The 23,507-nt window shown below is 32.7% G+C and overlaps 1 protein-coding gene across 2 annotated transcripts; it reads right to left on the bottom strand.

The window, feature by feature from the left end:
* Positions 1–593: 593 nt before the first annotated feature.
* On the bottom strand, positions 594–16,981 carry AMY2B (amylase alpha 2B). 2 transcript variants are annotated; one of them, XM_075999903.1, is made up of 11 exons: positions 16,885–16,981; positions 8,375–8,588; positions 7,878–8,024; positions 6,823–7,020; positions 6,195–6,425; positions 5,282–5,415; positions 4,394–4,516; positions 4,203–4,302; positions 2,451–2,569; positions 2,212–2,337; positions 594–816 (listed from the first exon to the last, which is right to left on the bottom strand). In XM_075999903.1, the coding sequence occupies exons 2-11, from the start codon at positions 8,540–8,542 to the stop codon at positions 627–629; spliced, it is 1,536 nt and encodes a 511-aa protein (XP_075856018.1). In that variant the 5' UTR covers positions 8,543–8,588; positions 16,885–16,981; the 3' UTR covers positions 594–626. The 2 variants fall into 2 exon arrangements, with proteins under 2 accessions (XP_075856018.1, XP_075856021.1); XM_075999906.1 differs by lacking the exon at positions 6,823–7,020.
* Positions 16,982–23,507: the final 6,526 nt, after the last annotated feature.

Genomic DNA, 23,507 nt, shown 5'->3' with positions numbered 1-23,507 from the left:
ACCACATGGTGTCATGAAAGCTTTAAATAAACATCCATAGTAGAGGTTATAAGCAGGAACAAAAAGCCATGCAACTGTAAGTCTAAGTCATTAGAAAAAAAATGAAAAAGAGGGAAGAATATTGAGAAACAATAGATTCCTGTGAGCTCAGTATAATTCATAATTGTAGATTGTATAATTTAGGTCTCTTCTATTTTTCAACTCCATTAACAACAAAGTATTTTCATATTGTGAAAACTACACAAATGCACTCACATTGCATGGGAATCAACATTAAATCAGCTATCCCCAATTAACTGATAGAAATACTCTATGGAAGACTGACAGAATTTAGAGATGCATAGCTGGGTAAATGGTGTTAATGATGACAAACATATTTGTTAAGATGTCTTTCTGAGTTCTTAGAAATTCCCATGAAAAATATGTTAAAGTGAGTCTTCTAAAACATCCAACATGTTGATTGCAATTATCTTATAATCATGTAATTATAAATGATTATTTATGCTTTTCTGAGTTTTTCAAATTGATTACTTATAGCTTTTACTAAAAATTAATTAATATGAGTTTATATATAAAAAAGGAAACACACATGGTTATTGATTTGAGATATGTATTTAATCTGAATTTTACAATTTAGATTCAACATGAATTGCAATAAATGGATCTTCAGCAGAGTTACTAATAGAAAAATTAGCCTTGCCATCAGCGGAAACATAGATTTTAATTCCTGTGCAATTGCCGTCAATTTTATCTCCAGAAATGACATCACAATATGTTCCAGCAGGAAGACCGGTTTGCAAAGTTAAAGATAAGGACCTGTAAAAAAAATTTAAGATTTAACTTAAATTCAACACAATGAAGAGCAAGAATACAGACTATCTATAAAACAAATAAACATTTTAACTTTGTGCTATGGAACTCTAAGCAGTCAAGGTCCCAGTAAGAAGAAAATCCAAACACAAAGACCTGTCTGGAAGATGCAAATAGCTTTTTCAGGACTAAAAGTCCTCACAGAAGACTCTACAGTTCCCTAGGTAGTAGTGAATATTACCAAAAAAATAAAGGTTAGAGAATATCAGTGAAGATTTGTAGGAATTGGCACACTTTAATAAAAGTACTACCTGTGGTAAACATAAATATTTCACATTTGTCCTCATATGAACTTAAGAAAATACTGATTACTTTTAAGAATTTAAGTAGATTATTTTTTCAAAATCTCTTTTTTTTTTTCCTCCAAGAGGCTAAAAAGAATTTGGTCTGGAAATAAAAATAATCTAGCATTTCTATGAAGAAGAACCTAGTTTGAAATATAAAGCTGCATCATATAAATTCATTTTGGTAGTCTATTCACAAGAGAAATTTAAAAAATTAGACATAGAATCTTTGGCAAGGAGATGTATCTGATTTATTTATTTATTTATTTTTTGCTAGATAAATGTAATTTAGGTCAGAAGGAACTAAGCATGAATGGAAGTTGGCCTTGGACTGAAACATATCAACTGCTTGCAAAGAGATCTTATAAGTTTTATATAAGGGAACTAGTATACTAGACAGAGAGGATATAAATATGACAAATGAAAGGCCAGTAATGTGAAGTTTCAGAACAAAAACTTAAATATCTCATGAGGCAAATCATTAACCATATGATACCTATTCTTCATATATATGCTTTAAAAAATATTATTTCTCACAGAGAGACAGAGTAGTGAAGAAAGTGTACGAAAGAAATGATAGAGGAGTACTTGAGAAAAATAACTATTATATATATATGTATATATATACATATGAACATATATAAACATATATATATATATAAAAGTATTTAGGCAGCATTTTTCCATGATTAAGAAAAACAAGACTACAAACATGCCCCGTTAATGATGTCACAATCCTTATATTAACTACTTTGTGTATTTTGTGGGGTTTATATATGTGAGCATATATAAATGTGTGCATTATATATATGTATATGATGTTGCAAGGGTGCACAAAACAAACTCTACTTACAACAGAAAGCCCTTATAAAAATAGGAGAACAAAAGAATAAGAGCCATCATCATTTTTCTTCTGCCCTTTTCTGATCTCTCTGTCTGCTTATTCCACTGATGAAAGGAGTTTTCAGATGCAAAAAAAAGTAAATGAGCAGAAGAGAAAAGAATAAACTAAGAACATATGAGCATAAAACATTATTTTTAATGGATATCTACTCACCAGTCATCATTGTTAAACACAATGAAGCCTCTGTTTCCTCTTCCAAAAGCAACTTGGTTGCTACCATTATCCCACCAGTTTGTAAAAGGCTGGCCATCAACTACATTACGGAAAACAACCATGTTCCTAAACACATAATATCATTTAAAAAATATTGATTTTTTTCAACTTCAACAGTTAGAAATAAAATGTTAAAGAAAGTTTGCTATTAAAGGATATCTCTAAATGGATATTCTTACCTTATTTGACGCCATCGATGTTCACAGACCCAGTCATTGCCACAAGTGGTGTCCGGATTAATAGTAACTTCTTTAATCACTCCATTATTATTTGGTGGCCCAACCCAATCATTAACATCCTTAATTAGGAAGAAGAGAAATACTCATGTTTTAACGTATATGTATTGGCCTCTTCCTTCTCCATTACACCAGAGCTGGTCTATCCTGCTACTTGAGTCTGGGCAGTGTCTTTATTTAGAATCTAACACTTCCCTTATTTTTACAGCCTTTTACTGAGTCTTCATCATCTCTCTATCCTCTGGTTCTTTAGTGCCACATTTTAAACCAGACTAACAACTTTTTATCCTCTTGTTTTCTTTCTGAGGAACTGCAATGTCTTCTTAAAATCACTGTAAGCTGTGCAATCTCACTGAAATGGCAAGGGCTTTAGTGTTAGAAACACCAGGACTAAAACATAATCTCCATCACTACCAGCTGAGAAAACCTTCTCAGTTTGCTTATCTATAAAATGGGGATATTGCTCCGTTGCTATAAAAATTAAATAATGTATGGGAAAATGCCTTGAATATGATCATTGTTACATAAATATTAGTTCCTTTCATACTTCCTTTTGGATATATGTAGTAATTCACCCATCTTAATATTTTTTACAAAACTGACCAAATTTTTAATAGCATGTTTTTCTGATGGGCATTTTAAAAGATATTCACAGGAAAAAAAAGAAAGTCTAGGAGCATAATCAGTGCCTGTCTTAAAATCATGTGTTATGCTGAATAATGAACAAAATTAAGAGTTTTTAGTATGCAAAAGTCTCTGGAAAGGGAAATGTTATTGGAAAAAGGGAAAATGAAATAGGTCATGATTCCTGACATCAAAAATAAGACCTATTGGCGGAAACTATGTGAAGTTGGCTCAATATAAAGGAACATGTTCTTAATACTAAATCTAACAGTAAAATATACTGTACACAGTAGTAAGCTTCACAAATTCAAAGGAGTCTAGGAAAAACTAGATAGATACCTGTCTGACTCGTAGGGATGAAAAATTTCCGCTTTAGGTGTGAAGTTTCTGTATGACGGCTGCTTCTGAAATCTTCAGTTTAAAAAGAAAACCTTCCACTAGTTTTCTAAATGTCTTCGTAATCTTACTTCTTGGTTCCTTTTTGAAATTGCTAGTCAGATTAATGCCTTTACCACATACTCCATTATTTTTCTTATTTTTACCTTTCCTGAAATAGTCTGTACATTCCTTAATATATGTAATTTTCTTCCTCTTGTAAGGTACTTTCCCTATTTAACTTCATCTCAACTGAATTATTTCTTTGCATTCCATAAAACTTCTTTTTTTTTAAAGTATTTAACAAATACTTATATTGTGTTCACAATGGGCAGGTAAAGTTTTAAGTTCTTTACAAGGGTTAGTTGCATACTCCTCATATCTGTCCCATGAGGTAGCTATTTCTTAGAAATACATATTTTACTCCCTATATCTTGCTCTTATCTTTAAGTATTTTCTCTAGAGGGTAGGGGATTGTTGTTATATTTCTGAAACAGCTTTCATACTCTTTGACAACAGAAAATATGAATTTTATTTTTTTACTATTCTCTGCATTACCAAAATCAGAGTTCTGCATGAGGTTTACACTTAATATTTGATAAATACATATTGGATGTCATAGCCTCATGTTAAATTACAACAAAATTCCCTCCTTTTCCTTGAGAAAAAGATCTTTTGAACAACTTCAAAACTTACTTTTCCATTTTCAAAATATCTTGGCCAACGGTAGCTTGACATTATTCGTGTAAATCCATAAGGATGGGCAAGCATAAATCCAACTGCCATTTTATAAAGTCTGAAAGTCACAAAGTATTATTATAGAAGAATAGAATTTTCTTACCATGATTGAAAGGTAGGCAAAAACACTAGAGAACTTTGTTTGCTACCTAGAGTCCCAGAATGTAAGAATAGATGCTCCACCAGCTCCATGTCCTCGTTGATTGTCATGGTTATCCACAAAGACAAGTGCTCGGTCAGAAGGCATGAAACTCCAACCTTCTCCCCAGTTCCTATTAAAAAAAATAATATATACATTTTTGTATTCCCTTACAATAACTTTAGAGTAACCTCTGTGCATTTCTTTCTGTATAGCATATTCAGATTAAATTCTCTAATTAAATGTTTATTCTGTAGGGGATATATATGTATACACACACACGCACACACACACACACACAATCTACAAACATAATCTATGTTTGTATATATGTATGGATTACTTGTATTCCATTCATGTTACAGCTATAGATCTTTGGTATAAAAAAGGGTCCTTTTAGACGTTTCAGTATATTGTAATTTAGATGAACCTAAGAAGGGTCAACATCCATATCACATTATACAGAATGGCAACCTGGATTAAAATAGGCTTCAATACTATATTGTTATAAACATTTCAATATTTAGAATTAATGAATTGATACATGTAAATTCTATAGTATGGTCACATTTTAGGTATTTTATAAATAGTATGATTATTTTAATAATAATCTGGATTTAAAAGATCATATGCAAACATTAGTCAAATCTAGTATACTAATATCATATACAGATTAAAATGCCTTGAAAACATTTTGGGTTTCTAGGCATACTTTCTTATGACTGACATTCTAAATACAAAAGATAATCAATTGGTGTTTGTGACACTATAACATTTAAATTAATAACTGACCCAACAGTTTTCTAAATAGGAAGGTTCTGAGAAGATGACTCATATTAGGGTAATATGACTAATAGCCCTGTGAAATAATTCAAAGGACAAATTGTATTTTATTTACTTTAAGTAACACATCTTCTCTCCGTTCCACTTGCGAATAACTGTGCCTAGTTTTGCACCATACTTGAATTCTGTCACACGGCCATTTCCAAAGTACTCACTGCTTGTAATTGCCTCACCACCCAGATCAATTACCTAGTAGAAAGACAGGAAAAAATATCATTTTACGTACATAAGAAATTTAAACTATTTTAACCAAAAATTAGTATTATATAGAAAATAGCTTTAAACTATTTATGTTATTTGAAATACTCAAAATGGTTTTCCTTATACCAAAATTCTTACTTATTCTAATGAAATATGTGGTACCATATTAAAGGAAACATAATGACAAGATGACCTATTGCACTGTGAGGATGCTGACCTAATTTTTAGCCTTGTACATAAATGATAATAACAATAGGTCACATTAATTTGGCATTTACTATCTGACCAACAACACTTCTCAGCACTTGATAAATATTAACCCATTTAATTCTCTAAAGAAAATAAAAACACAACCATTATTATTAGCCCTTTTGTTCACATGAAATAACTGTTGAGCAAAGAGTTTAATTAATTTGCCTAAAAACTAACAGAGCTAATGGTGGTACAGCCAAGATTTAAACTCAGATAGATCAGCTCAAGACAACAAAAACTATGATTCTCAGTCTTCCATAACAGTCTCTGGAGAGATAGTAAATGGCACAGTGAAGTTTGTAGCCTAAATAAATTCTCTGTACTTCCATAGAACCTATTGTGATAAAGAATTAGATGTATTGTATCTGAATTAAAATAAAACTAAAGAACACTGCTCTACATAAATGATTCAGCCATTAATGTATAGAAATTGCATATTTAATTAAGTCTTCCATTAATTTTATACAATATTATTTTATACACATACACATATATATTTATATATGTAGATGTACCTCCTGGTAAATGAAAGGTCTACTTCCTTCAGGGAACCACTTTGTGTTTAGGTTATGCAGTTTATCCAAAACTGCCTTCATGTCTCCAGGCCACATGTGCTTGGCAGCATCAATTCTGAAACCTGCCACACCAATGTCAATGAGATGGTTCATATAGTTAGCAATAGTGGAACGCACGTAATCTTTCTCCAGGGCAAGATCAAGAAGACCAACCAGACGACAATCTCTGACCTGTTGAGGTGAAAATTTTGTGACTGATTCATAAAACATCATCTTTCACCTGAGAATCCATTGGACATTCATTCACTTATTCATCAATAGAAACTTCTATAGTTCCTTGTTTGCACTGGGCTCTTGGATTATTGACATTGTACTATGGACATATCTTTGAAATATTTTCTAGTATAAAATGGAGAATATAGGAAATAAAGTAGATAAGCTTTTTAATTGATTAGGGGAAAATTTTTAAATATTGATTTGAGTTTCTTATTTTCAAGCAGTCAGACCTGGTAAGTTGGTTTCCTGAGGGGTCTAAACTAGTATTTAAAATGGAATTTAATGTGCTGCATATCTATATTTAAAAGCGTAGATAGCTGTTTATTCAGATCACTATTTTTTTAAAAATTACCTGATAAGCATCATTATAGCTCTCAATTCCTCCACTTCCAGTTTTACATTTACCATCATTAAAGTCCCAACCAGAATAAGGAACTGCTGGAAAATTCCTATTTCCAGGGTCAAAGTAACTTCCACAAGTACTGCTTGTTCCTCCACTCCCTTCACTACCAGTCATGTGATTAATTACAGCATCCACATAAATACGGACCTGAAAAACAAATTTTCTACTTTAGTTTGATTTATACAAAGGCAAAAATCTAAAGAATTATTTATTAAAGTTTATACCATGTTAATTAAATTCCAAAATATTTCCTTGTTATTTTATAACTTATTTTCCTAAAATACCAAAGGTTGAGTATGAAAAAAAACTAACATGAGCTGAAAACCTATGTCTATTCTAGACACTTGGTCAAATATTCACAGGACTGATACATTAAGAGAATCAGAAACCACCATGAATTTATATTTATAAATGCAAAGAGCCATATGGGTAGGTTAAAATCACTTGAGGCATAAGAGATTATTGGTTTGTGAACTTTCAGTGGGTCACTAGGAGAAAGAAGCACTTAGTTTCTACTGTCTACTTAGCATCTGAAGAGAGGAAGGTAACTATTAATCTCTCATTTATGCCTTTGGTTAAAATAAGAAAAAAGCTATTCACTATTTAAAAACCTATGGGGAAGAAGACACAGGAATTATGCGTGGAGACATAAGTCACACAAAAATGACCGCAAATACTTTCACTGGAATTTTCAATTCCTAACCAGAAAAGTGTTTCCAGAAAATACATATAGTTATAAGGGTTAAAATTTGACATTTTGCTTTTATAAGTAAATTGTGCTTTAAACTTTAACTTATCTCTTCTTTAGTAGATAAATGGCACATTCGTAACAATTTATAAAAGTTGAACATAAAGCAACAGTTCATTTTGACTTATAACTAAAGTATGATATAAAATGAAATAATTTAAAATATGCAAAACTTTCTGCTCAAAAGGAGCAAAAAAATAGAAGAGAGAAATTACTTTCCTATACAAAAAATTTAAAGGAAAATGAATTCACTTACACCAACATTGTTACATCTAGTCACCATGTTTCTGAATTCATCTTCATTTCCAGATCTTGTGCACAATTTATAGCTAACTGGTTGGTATCTTTCCCACCAGGGTCTAGAAGGGCTGTTAATTATAATATTTTCATTGGGTGGAGAGACCTATAAATAAAACATTAATAAGCATCAACTCATGGCTTACTTTATATCATTAGATGTTCTAGAAACTAATTGATAACATAAAATTATTTTTGAATCCTTGTATATGCAATTACATTTCTTTTCAATCACTTGAAAATATTAACAGCACACACTGGAAATTTCCTGCTGAAAAAAGGTATCAGAAACAACCTATAAAATTACAACAATACTTGCTTCTTCTGCAGTACTTACTTAGAGTACTTATATATGAAGTATTACAAAATGGTGCTTCAGCTTGACAGACACTGATGAGAATACCATTTACTATAAGCACAGTGAAGGCAGCAATTTATACTATAAACAACACCTACCTGAACACCACCAAATCCATATGGAGCTAAGTATCGCTCACATTCAAGAGCAATATCAACCCAGCGCCACTCAAACAGATGGACAATAGATGTCCGTCCTGTTTGAGTATTTGGTGAATACTGAGCCCAGCAGAACCCAATGGCTGAAAGCAACAGAAAGAACTTCATTTTGCTTTGAAGTTGTCAGTGTCCTTTTTAGAAACTATTTATACTCCTGTAAGAAGCACATTTTACAAAGTAAATATTAGCATGAATAAAATACTTGGAGCACAAACTGTTTACTCATAATCTGAAAAGAATTATCAATAATAATGGTAACTCAACAGGTGAAGAACATACAAAAAATCTCCCATAAAATAATCTAAATGACCTTTAGAACTTAATGATTTTTTCTTATTGTGATAATATTAACCTTTTCAAACCTCTGGCATTATATGTATATAAATAGTGCTTATTTATGTATTATTTAATCAGGATTAGATTTTACTTCTGATGTCCCTCACTAACAAAAAGAAAATAAAAATCAGAGCCAACTGAATGGAATATCCCAAATATTGCTTTAAGTATCTATTTGCAAATGTTTGTAATGTTTCCATTTCAAAAAGAAAAATTATGTAATGTATCAATTTCAAAAATTCAGCTGTTTGCTACCTCAAAGGCAAATTTTTGGTTATTTAAATTTCTGCATTAAGATTTTAAAAACTCTTTGGAATTTAAATGCCCATGAATTGAAAAAAGACTTTTTCATGTCTTTATCAAATCATATCTTTAATATAGTAGCTATAGTAGTAAATATGTGGTGGTGGTGGGTGTTGTTTTCTCCCCATAGCCCAATACCTCTTGTAACTAATAAAACACTAAATAAATGAATTCACATCCCTTTTCCTTCTTAATGTAAGTGATATCCTATCAAAGAGAGTAATAATACAGGTGGGAAAAACTTCATCCATGCAATAAATATTAAGTGAGTGTCTGCTTTGGCTAAACACTGTGGGTGATGTTCAAGACAAAAAGATGAATAAGACAGACAGGTTCCTGTTCTCAGAGAGCTTAGTAGAAGGGAAAGAAAGAAAATATTTTGGTACACAGTAGTAATAACAGTAGTACTAACAATGATGATAAAAATAATTTCAGATACCAATGTTAACTATTATGAAATAACAGGATAATACAATAGAGAGTGACTTCACCATGAGGGTATTTAAGACTGAGTAGTCAGGGAGGACATCCTTGAGGAAGTGACTTTATGCTATGATTTGAAGGAGTAGAAGGATCCAGTCATTAGAAGATCGGAGAAAGAACAATCTAGATAAAAAGCAAGAGCAAAAGCCCAAGGAAGGAAAAAAATCTAAGAATATGCCAAACAATTACAAAAATACAGTCAGCATGGTGAAAGCCAGTGTGATAAAGGAGAGAGTAAAATGAGATGAGGTCAGAGAGGTAGGCCAGATCATGTAGGACCTTGTAGAACACGAAGAAAGAGAGAGCCATTGAGGCTATAGGAAGGGGAAATGGAAGACTGCAATATTTTAAAATAAAATCTCTCTTGCTTCTAGGAAGAAATAAGATTATGGGAGGATAAGAAGAGAGAGAGAGAGAAGTGCGTTAAAAAACTTTTATAGTGGCCTAGGAAAGAGGTGAGTGGCTTGAACTAGGGCATAGATAAGATATATTTCAGAGGTAAACAGCAATTGGTTTATGGATAGAGATGAAGAATGAGGAAAATAAAAATATTAAAGATGTAGGTATTTGGTTGTGATACCACTTATTAACATGAGGAAAAACGAGGAGATACCAGGTTTGGGGAAGGGCATAAAGAATGCTATGAATCTTAATTATTCCTTTATAAATCCTAATGCCAGTGTGATAAAGGAGAGAGTAAAATGAGATGAGATCAGAGAGGTAGGCCAGATCATGTAGGACCTTGTAGAACATGAAGAAAAAGAGGGACATTGAGGCTATATGAAGGGGAAAATTTTAAAATAACTTCTCTCTTGACTCTAGGAAGAAATCAAATTATGGTAGGATAAGAGGAAAGAGAGAGAGAAAGATCAGTTAAAAGACTTTTATAGTGGTCAAGGGAAGAGGTGAGTGGCTTGAACTAGTGCATATATAAATTTCAGAGGTAAATAGCAATCAGTTTATGGATAAACCAGAGGTGAAGTATGAAGAAAAGAAACATATTAAAGATATAGGTATTTGGTGGTGATACCCACTTATTAACATGAGGAAAAATGAGAAAGTTCCAGCTTTGGGGAAGGGCATATAGAATGCTATGAATCTTCAGTATTCCTTTATCAATCCTAATGCTCTTCATTGGTCCTTCCCCTAGCCAACCTTGTGAACACTATCCAGGGAAAACTATTGTAACAATCAATCATGCCCTCCTAATTTTCATTCTTACTGCTGTAATCCTAGTTCAAATTTTCATCATTGCTCTGTTTACTAATACACATGTTTTCTAGTGTCTATCTCTGTTCTTTGCCTTCTAATGCATCTGATACACTCCAAAAGTTTTAATCATTACTTTCCTGTTTAAAAGAAAATAAGCAAAATAAAAACTTCAATAGTTTCAATAGCTTTCAGAAGAAAATCTCCCTGATTTTGAGTGTCCCCAATATACCTTTCCTAATTTAACTCCCATGGTTCCCTCACACCTAACTTACATTTCTAAAACACTATTTTGACTTCTTACCATTCTCATTGCTCCTCTTCTACACTTGATAATTCTGTTTGTTTGTTTTTTTTTACTTAACAGCAATTTCACCTTACCTTTCATTGAAGTCAAACCCATTCTTCAAATCAATTTTGTCTTCCCCTATTCCCATCTGAATGAATTTTTCCTATCAATACAACAGTGATCATATCCTTCTTTTTATTATTGTTTATTTTGTATGTGGATGTGTCCCTTCTCTAACTTAACATAACCTCTAGATCAGCTTTAACAGAAGCATAATGTAAATCATATATATAATTTAATATATTTTACTAGCTGCATTAAAAGAAGCAAAAAGAAACCAGGGAAGTTAATGTTAATGGCAAATTTTATTTAGCCTAATGTATCACAAAATATTATCATTTCAACATGTAAACAATATAAAAATATTAATTTTTCACATTCTGTTCATATACAAAATCTGAAGTCCAGAGTGTATTTTATACTTATAGCATATCTCTGTTTAGGTTACCTATATTTCAATTGCTTAGTAGCCAATTGTTGCTAGTGGCTACCATATTGGACATCATAACTCCAGTATTCTAGAAGAAATATTAGTGTAATACAGAGAATGTCAATTTATAATTAGACTTATTATCAAATTCTGCCTTTATTACTTACCACAGGAGCTTGGACAATTTATTCAATCCCTCTAGGCCTTACTCCCTTCAAATGTACAATATTTTTGCAAGAATTAGAGTTGAGTACATCATACAATTATTAACATAAGATTAATTTTTAAAAAATCATTGAGTACATACCCCATGTTATGCTAATGACTTACACCATATATGGAACTTAGAATTTGTATGTTACAGCCATTTATTGAGCACATAAGGCAATGCCGATCATTTTGCTAGGTTCTGGTAATATTTGATGTGATATCTACCTTCAAGAAGCTTGGTCCAGAATGCTGGACATGCAAATGTTCAATCAATTATAATAAATTTACAATGTAAATCAAATATATTAATACAATAATGGCCACTCAATGAACAATATTTCCCAGTCTCCACAACTATGTGGAGTCTCTTTCTATATAAACTTTCCACATAAGATTAGCTTGAGACTTATTTTGTCCAATGGGATGCCAGCAAACAATACATAAGCAGAAGTTTGATTATGATTTGCACAAGGGGCTTGATCTCCTGAAACTTTGAGCTTATTAATTGTGCTGTGAGTATAATTGGGATGAGGACCACATGAAGTCTAGTTGTCCCTAGCTATTCCAACCATCTGAGTTGACTCACTGGCTAAGAGAAGTTCAGTGAGTTCAGCCAGGGCTAAGCCAGCAGAAGAACCACTTAGTCAACCCATAGAATTGTGAGACATGAGTTATTATTGTTACTCAGCAATAGAGTAGTTTCCCCCCTCCACCAAATTATCCATGGTTTCAGTTTCTGCAGTTTGTTTGCATTCTACAGTCTTAGTTACCTGTGGTCAACTATGGTCCAAAAATATTACAGTGTGTTTTTTTTTGTTTTTTGATTTTTTTGAGACAGAGTCTCACTCTGTTGCCCTGACTAAAGTGCCGTGGCGTCAGCCTAGCTCACAGCAACCTCAAACTCCCAGGATCAAGCAATCCTCCTGCCTCAGCCTCCTGAGTAGCTGGGACTACAGGCATGCGCCACCATGCCCAGCTAATTTTTTCTATATATTTTTAGTTGGCCAATTAATTTCTTCCTATTTTTTTTAATAGAGTCAAGGTCTCGCTGTTGCTCAGGCTGGTTTCGAACTCTTGACCTTGAGCGATCCACCCGCCTCGGCCTTCCAGAGTGCTAGGATTACTAAAAATATTACAGAATTTAGAGAGAGGGAAACCACATTCCTGTAACTTTAATTATATTATATTGCTATAATTGCTCTATTTTATTGTTGTTGTTAGTCTCCTACTGTGTCTAATTTATAAATTTGTTATAAATATGTATATATAGGAAAAAACATGGTATATATAGTTGGCCCTCCATATCTGTGGGTTCTGCATCCCTGGATTCAACCAACTGTGGATAGAAAATAGTCTAAAAAATGGATAATTGTGTCTCTACTGAAGATATACAGACTTTTTCTTGTCATCATTCCCTAAACAATACGGTATAACAACTATTTACATAGCATTTACATTATATTAGGTATTATAAGTAATCTAGAGATGATATGAAGTATACAGAAGGAAGTGCGTAGGTCATATGCAAATGCTACACAATTTTATATAAGCAACTTGAGCATCTGTGCATTTTGGTATCATGGATGTCCTGAAACCAATCCTTCATGGATACTGGAGAGAGGACTATATAGGGTTTGTACTATCTGTGTATGCAATCATCCACTCCGGGTCCTGGAACATATCCCCCTCCAATAAGGGAGGATTACTGTAATAGATGTAATAGATTTTGTGGAGACTTACTCTATAGGAAATGACAGTGAATCAGATATAAGATAGTAATAGAGAAAAGACAGAGTCAAAGGAGGCTCCATGATTTAAAGTTTGGGTGAATGTTAAGAATGGCAATGCCTTTACCACTAATAGTGCAATCTAGTGGCAGACGTGGTTTAGGGAAACTGAGGGACTAATATGGGGAGAAACTGATTTTGAGGTATCACTTTTAAGGCAATTGGACATATAAAAACAATTAAAAAGGACATGAAGAAAGAAGCAAAATTTGGGGGAATTTTAAACAGCAATTATAGTTTGAAAAATAGAACACAAAACAATTACTGATTTAGTACAGACACAGAGCAGATGCTATCGCTAAGCAACTAGTATATATAGGCCAGTGCATACTGGCTGAATTATCAGGTCTGGAGAGCTGGATCCTTGAGAGTTGACAAAGTACCAAAAGAGTTGTTCAACACAAAGACACAACTTTGGGCAAAGCCCCAATCTACATAAATGATGGGGCAGGGCAGTAGGAAGGAGAGGATAAAGAGGTACCTCCAAACTCAGAGTTTTGTTATCAGAGAAAGTGTTTCAAAGAAAAATAAGGAAGGGAAATTTGCAAGGAGTATAAGAGACCAACTGGTTGTACATAAATATTAGCATCAGAATAGGAGAGAAGACTCACTAGATAGTGGGTGAAATAGGGCTCATGGTACAAAGTGAGAGAGAAAAGAAGCAACCTTTGAACTTCATAGTTGACACAAGGCTCCAAATGCTAAAATGTAATGGTTAAGGAACATGACCTTAGGAATTACATGAACTGTAGTTTAAATCCTGACTTTTCCATTTATCATCTGTGTGACCCTAGAAAGTAATTCTTTAAATTTATTTATGAACTAGAAAAAGTAGTAAGTACTTCATAGAGTTGTTACCATAATTAAACAGATAATGCAAATAAAGCTGTTATCCCAGTGTATGGATATAGTAGAAGCTCAATATATTTGGTTGCTGTAATGTTTTATTATTGTATTATTATTTTTACTACTTGTGTTAAACTGCCATAAACTTATACTCTCTTCCCACCATCATTCTATTATCACTTGGCCATTGTCTTCCCATTCCACTCTTACTTCCCATTCTAATCACAGACTTATTTTCATTTCCCCTAGAGAAATGGATAGAGATGAGAAGAATCAGCAATGTGTTCCACTTGTAATTTTTTCCACATTTTATTCCCTTCCCACCACCCCCTAAAGAATTTATGGCAATTACACATTGGTTTTGAAGTATATTTCTTATTATTGTTAACTCTGAACTGTTAATTCTTATCAGTTAACTCTGAACTGTTCTTTTAATAACAAATCAGTGTTTTTCACAAAGTAGGATGTTATTAAAATAAGGGATAACTTGCAGAAATGTGGGGAATTTTGTTAGCATCTCAGGATAGGTGAAGTTATACAAACATATAATAAGCTTCTACTAAGGGCCATGCAGTGTCATATATTTTCTCATTTAATGTTAATTTTTAACTTAAGCAAGCAATATGAAGAGCTATAAACCCCATAGGAGAGGCATTAAAAAAACTAAAATATATTTTTATCTTGTGAAATACAGTCTGCAAACAAATCCTTGATGTCTTAGGCCAAAAACAAAACAAAAAATAAGGATTTAAAATAATTGTTATGTCCATTTCCTAGAATAATTATCCCAAAAGAGTTATCCTCAGAGTAGCTATTCACAATTGTTAATATCAATGCTCTATTGCTCATATTGCATATTTCCTGGATTGCTCTGCAAAGAAATTCCCTTTACTCTAAAGCTTAAATGGTTACTATAATGGGCCAAATGAGATACCTTGGGAATTCCTTTAAAAATATGAAATAGGACATTTGATAATAACCTAACAAACAAACAAAAAAAACCCAATAGTCCTTAAGGGGCATTCATACATGAAGTTTCAATAAAACATATCCAATGTCAAGAAGAAGAAAATTCTGTTAACTCAAAATTACCCAGTTTCTCATGTTTTAGAAAGTATTTTTTTCCAATTAATATTACATAAGAAGTATCTGTTATTTTATTTAATGTCCATAATATGAAATGGTATTATAGAGGGAAGATTCTAGTATAAATTCAGGATTTCTCTGAACACATCAAGCACTATAAATTTGGTCATTTAGCTTAAAGTCAACTTAAACAGCACCAAAGTCATGACTTAAACAAAGAGTTAAACATTAAGCAAAAAGTAGCAACATCCAAAAAACTTGTCTTTCTATAACTTCCTTTCTACCTATATATTAGTTATTCACAAAGTTTTCTCCCATCCAATGTAGCTTTATATCTGTACCAGAGAATGAACTTCAACATGAAAATGAATTAACATTGACCAAGAAAAGACAAGTTATCTACTCTCCTTATTCACAGTTCTTAGCCTAAATGTCTCATAATTAAATCTTTATACCAAGTAATTTTATAGAAGTATCATTAAAAATTTTAGGGGCCTGGGCGCAGTGGCTCAGGCCTGTAATCCTAGCACTCTGGGAGGCCGAGGTGGGCGGATCACTCAAGATCAGGAGTTAGAAACCAGCCTGAGCAAGAGCGAGACCCTGTCTCTACTAAAAATAGAAACAAATTAATTGGCCAGCTAAAAATATATAGAAAAAATTAGCTGCGCATAGTGGCACATGCCTGTAATCCCTGCTACTCGAGAAGCTGAGGCAGAAGGATCGTCTGAGCCCAGGAGTTTGAAGTTGCTGTGAGCTAGGCTGATGGCATGGAACACTAGCTTGGGGCAATAGAGTGAGACTCCGTCTCAAAAAAAAAAAAAAAAAAAAAATTAATAGTGATACTTTAATCTCACATGTATGTATGCTATTTTATCATTTATATTTATTTCTAAATGTTTTGACTTTTTTTTCTGTTTTCCCAGTTTTCAATACTCTAAAGCTTTAGGTAGTAATTTACTATGGGACTCGGTCAAGTTAGTGGTTTCTCTTACTGAAAAAAAAAGTCATAATTCCCCTGAGTTTTACACTGAATTATGAAAAGTTTTCTTAAAACAGTAAAGTAGCCCTCCCCATAAGCCCTCCAATCAAAATAAATAAAAGAATGAAATAAACCTGACTCAAAACATGTCACATATGAAGGTTAGAGAAAAGAGGCAAAGATAATCAAGTTTGCCTGCCAGATCTCTGAAATCAGAGAAACCTTTTGGGCCAAGGCTAAGACACATTTCCAATATAAATAGTACATTTTGTACTGGAGGACACTGAAACACAAGTTGTCAACAAACCTAAAATAGACTCTGAAACTTTGAACTATATCGAATCATATGACAGAAACCACTCATTTCAAGACAAAAGGCAGAGGTGGGGGGCAACCAATATGATACTCCAAAACCACATTAAAATAACTTACCACTTTGAGTTCTTTAAGTCAGCAATCTTCCAAATCCACAGATCTGTTTTCCAATCATAAAGTAACAAAATATCTCAGCGTTTTGTTTTTGCTTTCTCTTCAGTTGGAAAAAAAAAATTGCTGGATTTAGGATTTTATTGATTTTCTATAACCTCTTCCTGTCAATGTGTAGCCTTACAGACCTCCTCCAACTTTCCAATTTCAATTTGTACTAGTCTGAATTTCAGGATGACACCAGATTGGCTACTACACTCCTGTCTCCTAAGCAAACCACTGTCTTCCCTCCCCTGCTCAATTTGCTGCCCTGAACCTCTTCTTATTACACTGTACCTCTTGTGCTGTTTGCTTTCTCTTTGTCTTCCTTTCTCTTTCTATAATTTTGTCTCACAATCTCAACTAATATATATATTTTTCTTGAATCTCTTATATCAATATATAGAAAAAAAACTTTTGCTAAAATGACCTTAAAGACCAGATTAGCATAGGACTAGGTCAAGCTAGTTAAATGGGACTAGAGTGTAAACTAAGTCACTAAATAAAAAATTTTACTTTAAATCCATGCTTCACCATCTATTATGTAAACATTAGAAAAAACATTCAAGTCTATAGATTTCATTTAGGTCTTTAGAATGTGAGGACAGTAGTACTGATAAATAAATACAAAATGCATCAGGTTACTTATTATGTGCCAATTCCTTACATTATCACTTTGATTCCTCACACACTTTTACCTTGCAAGATAGAATTATGATTATTCCCATTTATTTTTAAAATGAGAAAACAGAGGCACTGAAAGATTAATAGGATTTTTCCATGGTCAAATTGAAATAACTATTGGGACTGAAATTCAAAGCCAAGCAGTCTAACTGCACAATTAGCTCTTACCTACTACTCATTCTCCCTCATTGGATTGTTATGATAATCAAATAAAATACTATATGTGAAAATATTTTAAAATCTGAAAGTTCTGCTTAGCTAGTTATTATTATGTTTAGAAGATTACAGAAGTGGTAAGAATTATTCAAAAAATAATGCCTTGCAGAATTAAAAATATGAGAGCAATTTCAAAAATAAAAATATTGACTATAAACTGGAATAGGATAATCTTGAAGTGTTCTAAGGTCAGTTTATTGCATTTGGCAATGGGCATAGGCATTCACTTTGGACTTTGAAAATATGCGTGGTATAATTTCAGTGTTAACCATTAGCAGAATAGAAACAGTACATAATTTCTATTGTGGTAAAGAGTTAAAAAAAAAGATTAATAAAAACTTAAGGCAAGAATATGAAAAAAAAGAATGAGTGGGGCATTAAGAAAGTGGATTTAAACACAAATATAATAATCACATTCAGTGCAAAGGTAATGTTTCTGTTAAAAGACAAGCATTTTCAGACATGATTTTTAAAAATGGGAATACAAAAGAGGTAAAGATAAAAAGGTAGAACACAATAAGCCATGCAAATTCTAACCAAAGGAAAGCTAGTGTAACTTTATCAGTATTGGACAAAATGAATCTAAAATCAAATTAATGACAAAAATAAAATGGTTACACTTCATAAATATGTTTGTCTCTGACTAGAAAATCAACAATTACAAGTGTTTACTTCTCTTAAAACTTAGGTTTAAGATAAAGTAAAAACTTGACAGAATAGTAAGAAATAATAGATAATAAATCTACAAGTATAATGGGAGATTCTTAATATATCCACCTCAGTAGCTGTTAGAACAAGCAGATTTGAACAGTTTTAATTAACTTGACCAAATGGACATACAAAAGAACACATTCTTTTTACAATTTTCTAATTGAGTAAGAAGGTGAGTCTTTTAAAGGACTGAAATACAGAATATGCTAATTGGACTAAGATCACGTAGTAGGCTCTTGTCCACTGCATTTTATTTAGCCATTTTTCAATGTAATGAACATTTCCAAAGATTTCGCTGTTATGAGAAATGTTATGACCATTCGTGTTCATGTCTCTTGTACAAATAGGTGAATATTTCTGTAGGCTAGAGAAGTGGAAATTAAAGCACATTAAATTTTAACATTATATAAAATTGCCCATACGTAAGTACCAATTTGTACTCTATCTAGCAGTGACACGGAATATCATAGCACCTTTTATCTTACTCTCACCACAAACTGATATATTATCAAGCCTCTAATTTTTGGCTTTCTAATAGATGTAAAATGATTGATTTTAATTTGTATTTCCCAAATTACTAGCAAGGCTGAGCATCATTTCACTTTTTTTTGGCCATTTGGGTTTCTTCTTGAGATATACCTGTTCCTTTTCCCATCTATTTTTGTTTTAGGTTTTTTTTTTTCTTTTTAAGGAGTACTTGGAGTTCTTATGTTCTTGTTATTGTTATATATTGCAAATAAATTCTCCTAGTCTGTCCCTTGTTTTGTGAATTCTTTTTCCAGTGTAAATTTAAGTAATCATGGATGTAAGAAATATGGTAATGGCAAAGGTATGCCTGCACTATTTTTTCTCTAACTACAGTCATGCTTCCCTTAATGGCAGGGTCACAAGGATTGTGTGTTTAGGTGACTTCATTATTGCGGAAATGTCAGAATGTACTTCCACAAACCTAGATGGTATATAGCCTATCGCTCTAGGCTACAAACCTGTATAGCATGTGACTGTACCAAATACTGTAGACAACTGTAACACATTGTATTTGTGTCTCTAAACATAGAAAAGGTACAGTAAAAATAGAGTATTATGATCTTATGAGACTACCATCATATATGTGGTGCATGTCTGTACTCACCATGCAAATGGTTTTGTTAATTTTTAAAGTAATTATTTAAGTACAGTCATCCCTCATCTCTCAGTATCCATGGGGGATGGATTCCAGGATCTACTTAAGATACCAAAATCTATAAATTCTCAAGTCCTTTAATAAAGTAGTATTTACATGTAACCTATGAACATCCTCCTGTGTACTTTAAATCTATGATCTGCAATCGGTCCACTGCCTGTTAGGGACTGGGTCATAGAGTTCTGCTCCCCTGGAAAAATCTTCCATGAAATCCGTCCCTGGTGTGAAAAAGGTTAGAGACTACCACAAATCATCTCTAGATTACTTGTAACACCTAATGCAAATGTTATGTAAATAGTGGTTATACTGTGTTGTTTAGGAAATAATGATACAAAGAAGTCTGTACATGTTCAGTACAGATGCAATCATCTTTCTTTCTTCTAGTACTTTCAATCCAGTTGGTTGAATCCATAGCTGTGCAACTCATGAACAGGGAGAGCTTACAGTAAATGCTACTTGTCTCATCCTTAGATCTCATTTAATAAAATCAGATTAGATTTATTTTAGATTTATTTAAGTAGAGAAGGAAGGGAGGGAAGGAACAGAACAATTTATTGATGGAAGATTTTTTTCTAAAATTAAATGTCTTTACTTTTTATATTGAAATATCTTTTTACACAACTTTTGGCAATTTTACTAGTTACTTAGAACCTAAGGTGTAGAAACCACTGAACTAATTTATTCTAATAGTTTTTTACTGTTAACATTTTCTGATCATATGATTTATTATTCTCTTCTCTTGACTTTCTACATCCCAAGGGAAATGTCTTGTGATAATCAAAGAGCCTCAGGAAACTTAGTGGTTGTGTCAATTAGGATAGAATGGGTTATGCTATACTAACAATAAAAGAAAAATTTTCAGTGGCTTATAAAATAATCACGTTTATTTCTCATGTTCATCTCAGATCAACAAGAGGACTCTTATTAGTTCCTTTGCGCTATGTCACAGAAACGTCATTTAGACACGTTTTAACAATCCAGGAGACGCCAAAGTAAAACATTTTTTCTGCTCATATTTCACTGTCAAAGAAAACCATAGGGATACTCCTAAATTTAACAGGATTTCAATTTCACTTGCCAGAATGAACACCTGTATTTGTAACCGATAATACATTCTGTGTTTAAGTATGAGATCAGAAAAAAAAAACAAAAAACAAAAAAAAAAACCTGTTAACAGTATTTTCATTGGTGTGAACCTGTGAAAAATAACTGAGTTTAAATTTTTCTTTTTTTTTTGAGGCAGAGTCCCACTCTGTTGCCTGGGCTAGAGTGCTGTGGTGTCAGCCTAGCTCACAGGAACCTCAAATTCCTGGGCTCAAGCGATCCTACTGCCTCAGCCTCATGACCAGCTGGGACTACAGGCATGCATCATCATGCCCGGATAATTTTTTCTAGATGTCTTTAGTTGTCCAGCTAATTTCTTTTTTTTATTCTTTTAGTAGAGACAGGGTCTCACTCATGCTCAGGCTGGTCTCGAACTCCTGAACTAAAACAATCCACCTGTCTCTGCCTCTCAGAGTGGTAGGATTACAGGCGTGAGCCACCACGCCCAGCCTCAAATATATCTTTTAAACAAAAATACAAATATGCAGAGCTTCTCACTCAACCTCAATCTCCTTCCCTTCCATAGCAAGATATTCAATGTCTTCCACAGTTGGTATGATGTTTTCCATGAAAGTTTTTTGTAATTTATCTTATGTTTCTATAAATAATACATAATGATATTTTGTGTATCTTTTCCTAAACTCTGAAGTTTCATAAAATTGCTTCAATCTTCTTGAACTTTTGGATTTTCAAAGATCCTGGTATATAAATATTATATTAAGTGCTATTTTAAAATTTTTAAAAATTAAATTTCTTCTTGTGTAGTTAAATGCCCCTTTTCTCATTTCTAATGAATACTTTTGTAATGGATGTAAAATGCTTAAAGTCTTTCTATATTAATCATAGATGTTCTAAAGTCTTACTTGATTTCCTACATTTTCTTTCTCTTATGTTTGTTGCACACAGAGTCTCTTTCCTGATTCTTTTTCAATGCTTGAATATTTTTTTTCTTTTTAAAAGATTTTCTATTAGTTTTTATGTGAATGCTGTATCTCTAATACAATTTGTTTGTTTTCAGGCAATGTCAGGGTAGAATATTTAGTAGCTTATGTACTTGTGGTAAGAACTGTCTCTTCCTCCTAACACCTGTTAGTTCTAACTCTTAGGTGTCTGACACATGGCCTTAGGTCTCATCTCTACTGGACAATCCTACTGAAGTCACTATTCTTTTATATGTATTAGTAAAGGGAATTAAAAGTAATGGAATATTTTATAGTTGACATATTAAAGAACTTTTTATTATTCACAAAGGAAAGTGCTCTCCTCATATAGGTGGTAAAGATAAAATAATTACTATAAGTACTCAGCACAGTTCCTTTTGAGATTTAAAAATCCACTTAGATAATACTTTCAATACCCTAGGTTCTCAATTTCTTGAATTCATCTTTTCCTATCACCTCAGCCCCCACTACTCCCAGCTCCACATCCTAAAACTCATAAGCATTAAGTACAGTACTCTCTCTAATATTCCCAGTTTCAGTCACCCTATTCTTATTTCAACCTCTCAAATTTCTTGCTCTCAAGTAAAGACATCTTCAACCATACTGTAATCTATAATTGATCATGCCATTTTCTACTGTGTCTCATCCTTTATTTTCTCACTTCACTTTACTCAGATTACTTCCATGTCTCTCCTTTATAATCATTCTCTTGAATATATCAACACCTTAGCTCATCTCTGACTGTTGTGTTCACCTAGGGAAATTCAATTTTGGTTAAATTCAACTCTGTGTCTACTCAGTGAGGGCACCTATTCTGAAATGGAAAAAAGCACAAACCACATTTACTGATCTCACTTAAATTATTAACGACAGACTGCAAGTCAAAGTAGGTACTTAAGTACTATCTAGCATTCTTTCTAAGGATATGCTAATGCTCCTGCTTTTCTAGTGTCTACATCTTTTCTTTCTTCAATTCTTCATGATTTCTTCCCTCTTCATGACCTTGCTTCCTACTTCACTGAAAAAATATAACAAACCACTGACATGCTACTACTATCTACCCAACTACAAACATCTAGACCTACATTATCTGTCCTTCATCCTACTGTAATTAATGAGCTAACTGTGGCCTATTTTTAAAACAAAACTTTCTATTTATACACCAGATATACGGCTCCAGCAATATCCCTCTCTTTTCTGCATCGTCTTTTCCCTTCAATGATCAGTCCCATTAGCATACAAACTTGCAGTATCTTCAATTGATAAAAACAACTTCTTGATACTACATTACTGTCCATGAACAATACATCTCTCACATCCCCTTGAAAAGCAAGACTCCTTAAGAATTGTCTTCAATTCTCACTATAGTAAATTCTTCTCTATCATTCTCTTATATATACCTTCTCTAACTCCTGGCATCTATAAAATCAGTTTGTCAAGGTCAATGTCACAAGTGTTGCTTGATCCAATGCTTAATCCTAAGAATTCAACTTAATCCTAAGAACTCAACTCATCTACAGAGCTAACATTTGTATTAATATTTGATCACCCATTCCTGCTTGAGATACTTTCTTCATTTAGCTTTTAGCTATTCCTTCTCAGTTTTCTTTAGTGGTTACTTACTTTTTACCTAAGCATTGGCATGTTCCAGGGTTCACTTCTTCATACTTCTAATTCCTATCTTTAATGTGGCTTACTCTTCCCACTTTACAATATTGTTAAGTAAAAGTGAACAAGCTATGATTCACAAC

Source organism: Microcebus murinus, chromosome 2, assembly GCF_040939455.1.
Source record: "Microcebus murinus isolate Inina chromosome 2, M.murinus_Inina_mat1.0, whole genome shotgun sequence".
In the NCBI taxonomy this organism is placed as follows: domain Eukaryota; kingdom Metazoa; phylum Chordata; class Mammalia; order Primates; family Cheirogaleidae; genus Microcebus; species Microcebus murinus.
Note: the sequence above shows the minus strand (reverse complement) of the source record. Positions and strands in the feature narration are given on the sequence as shown.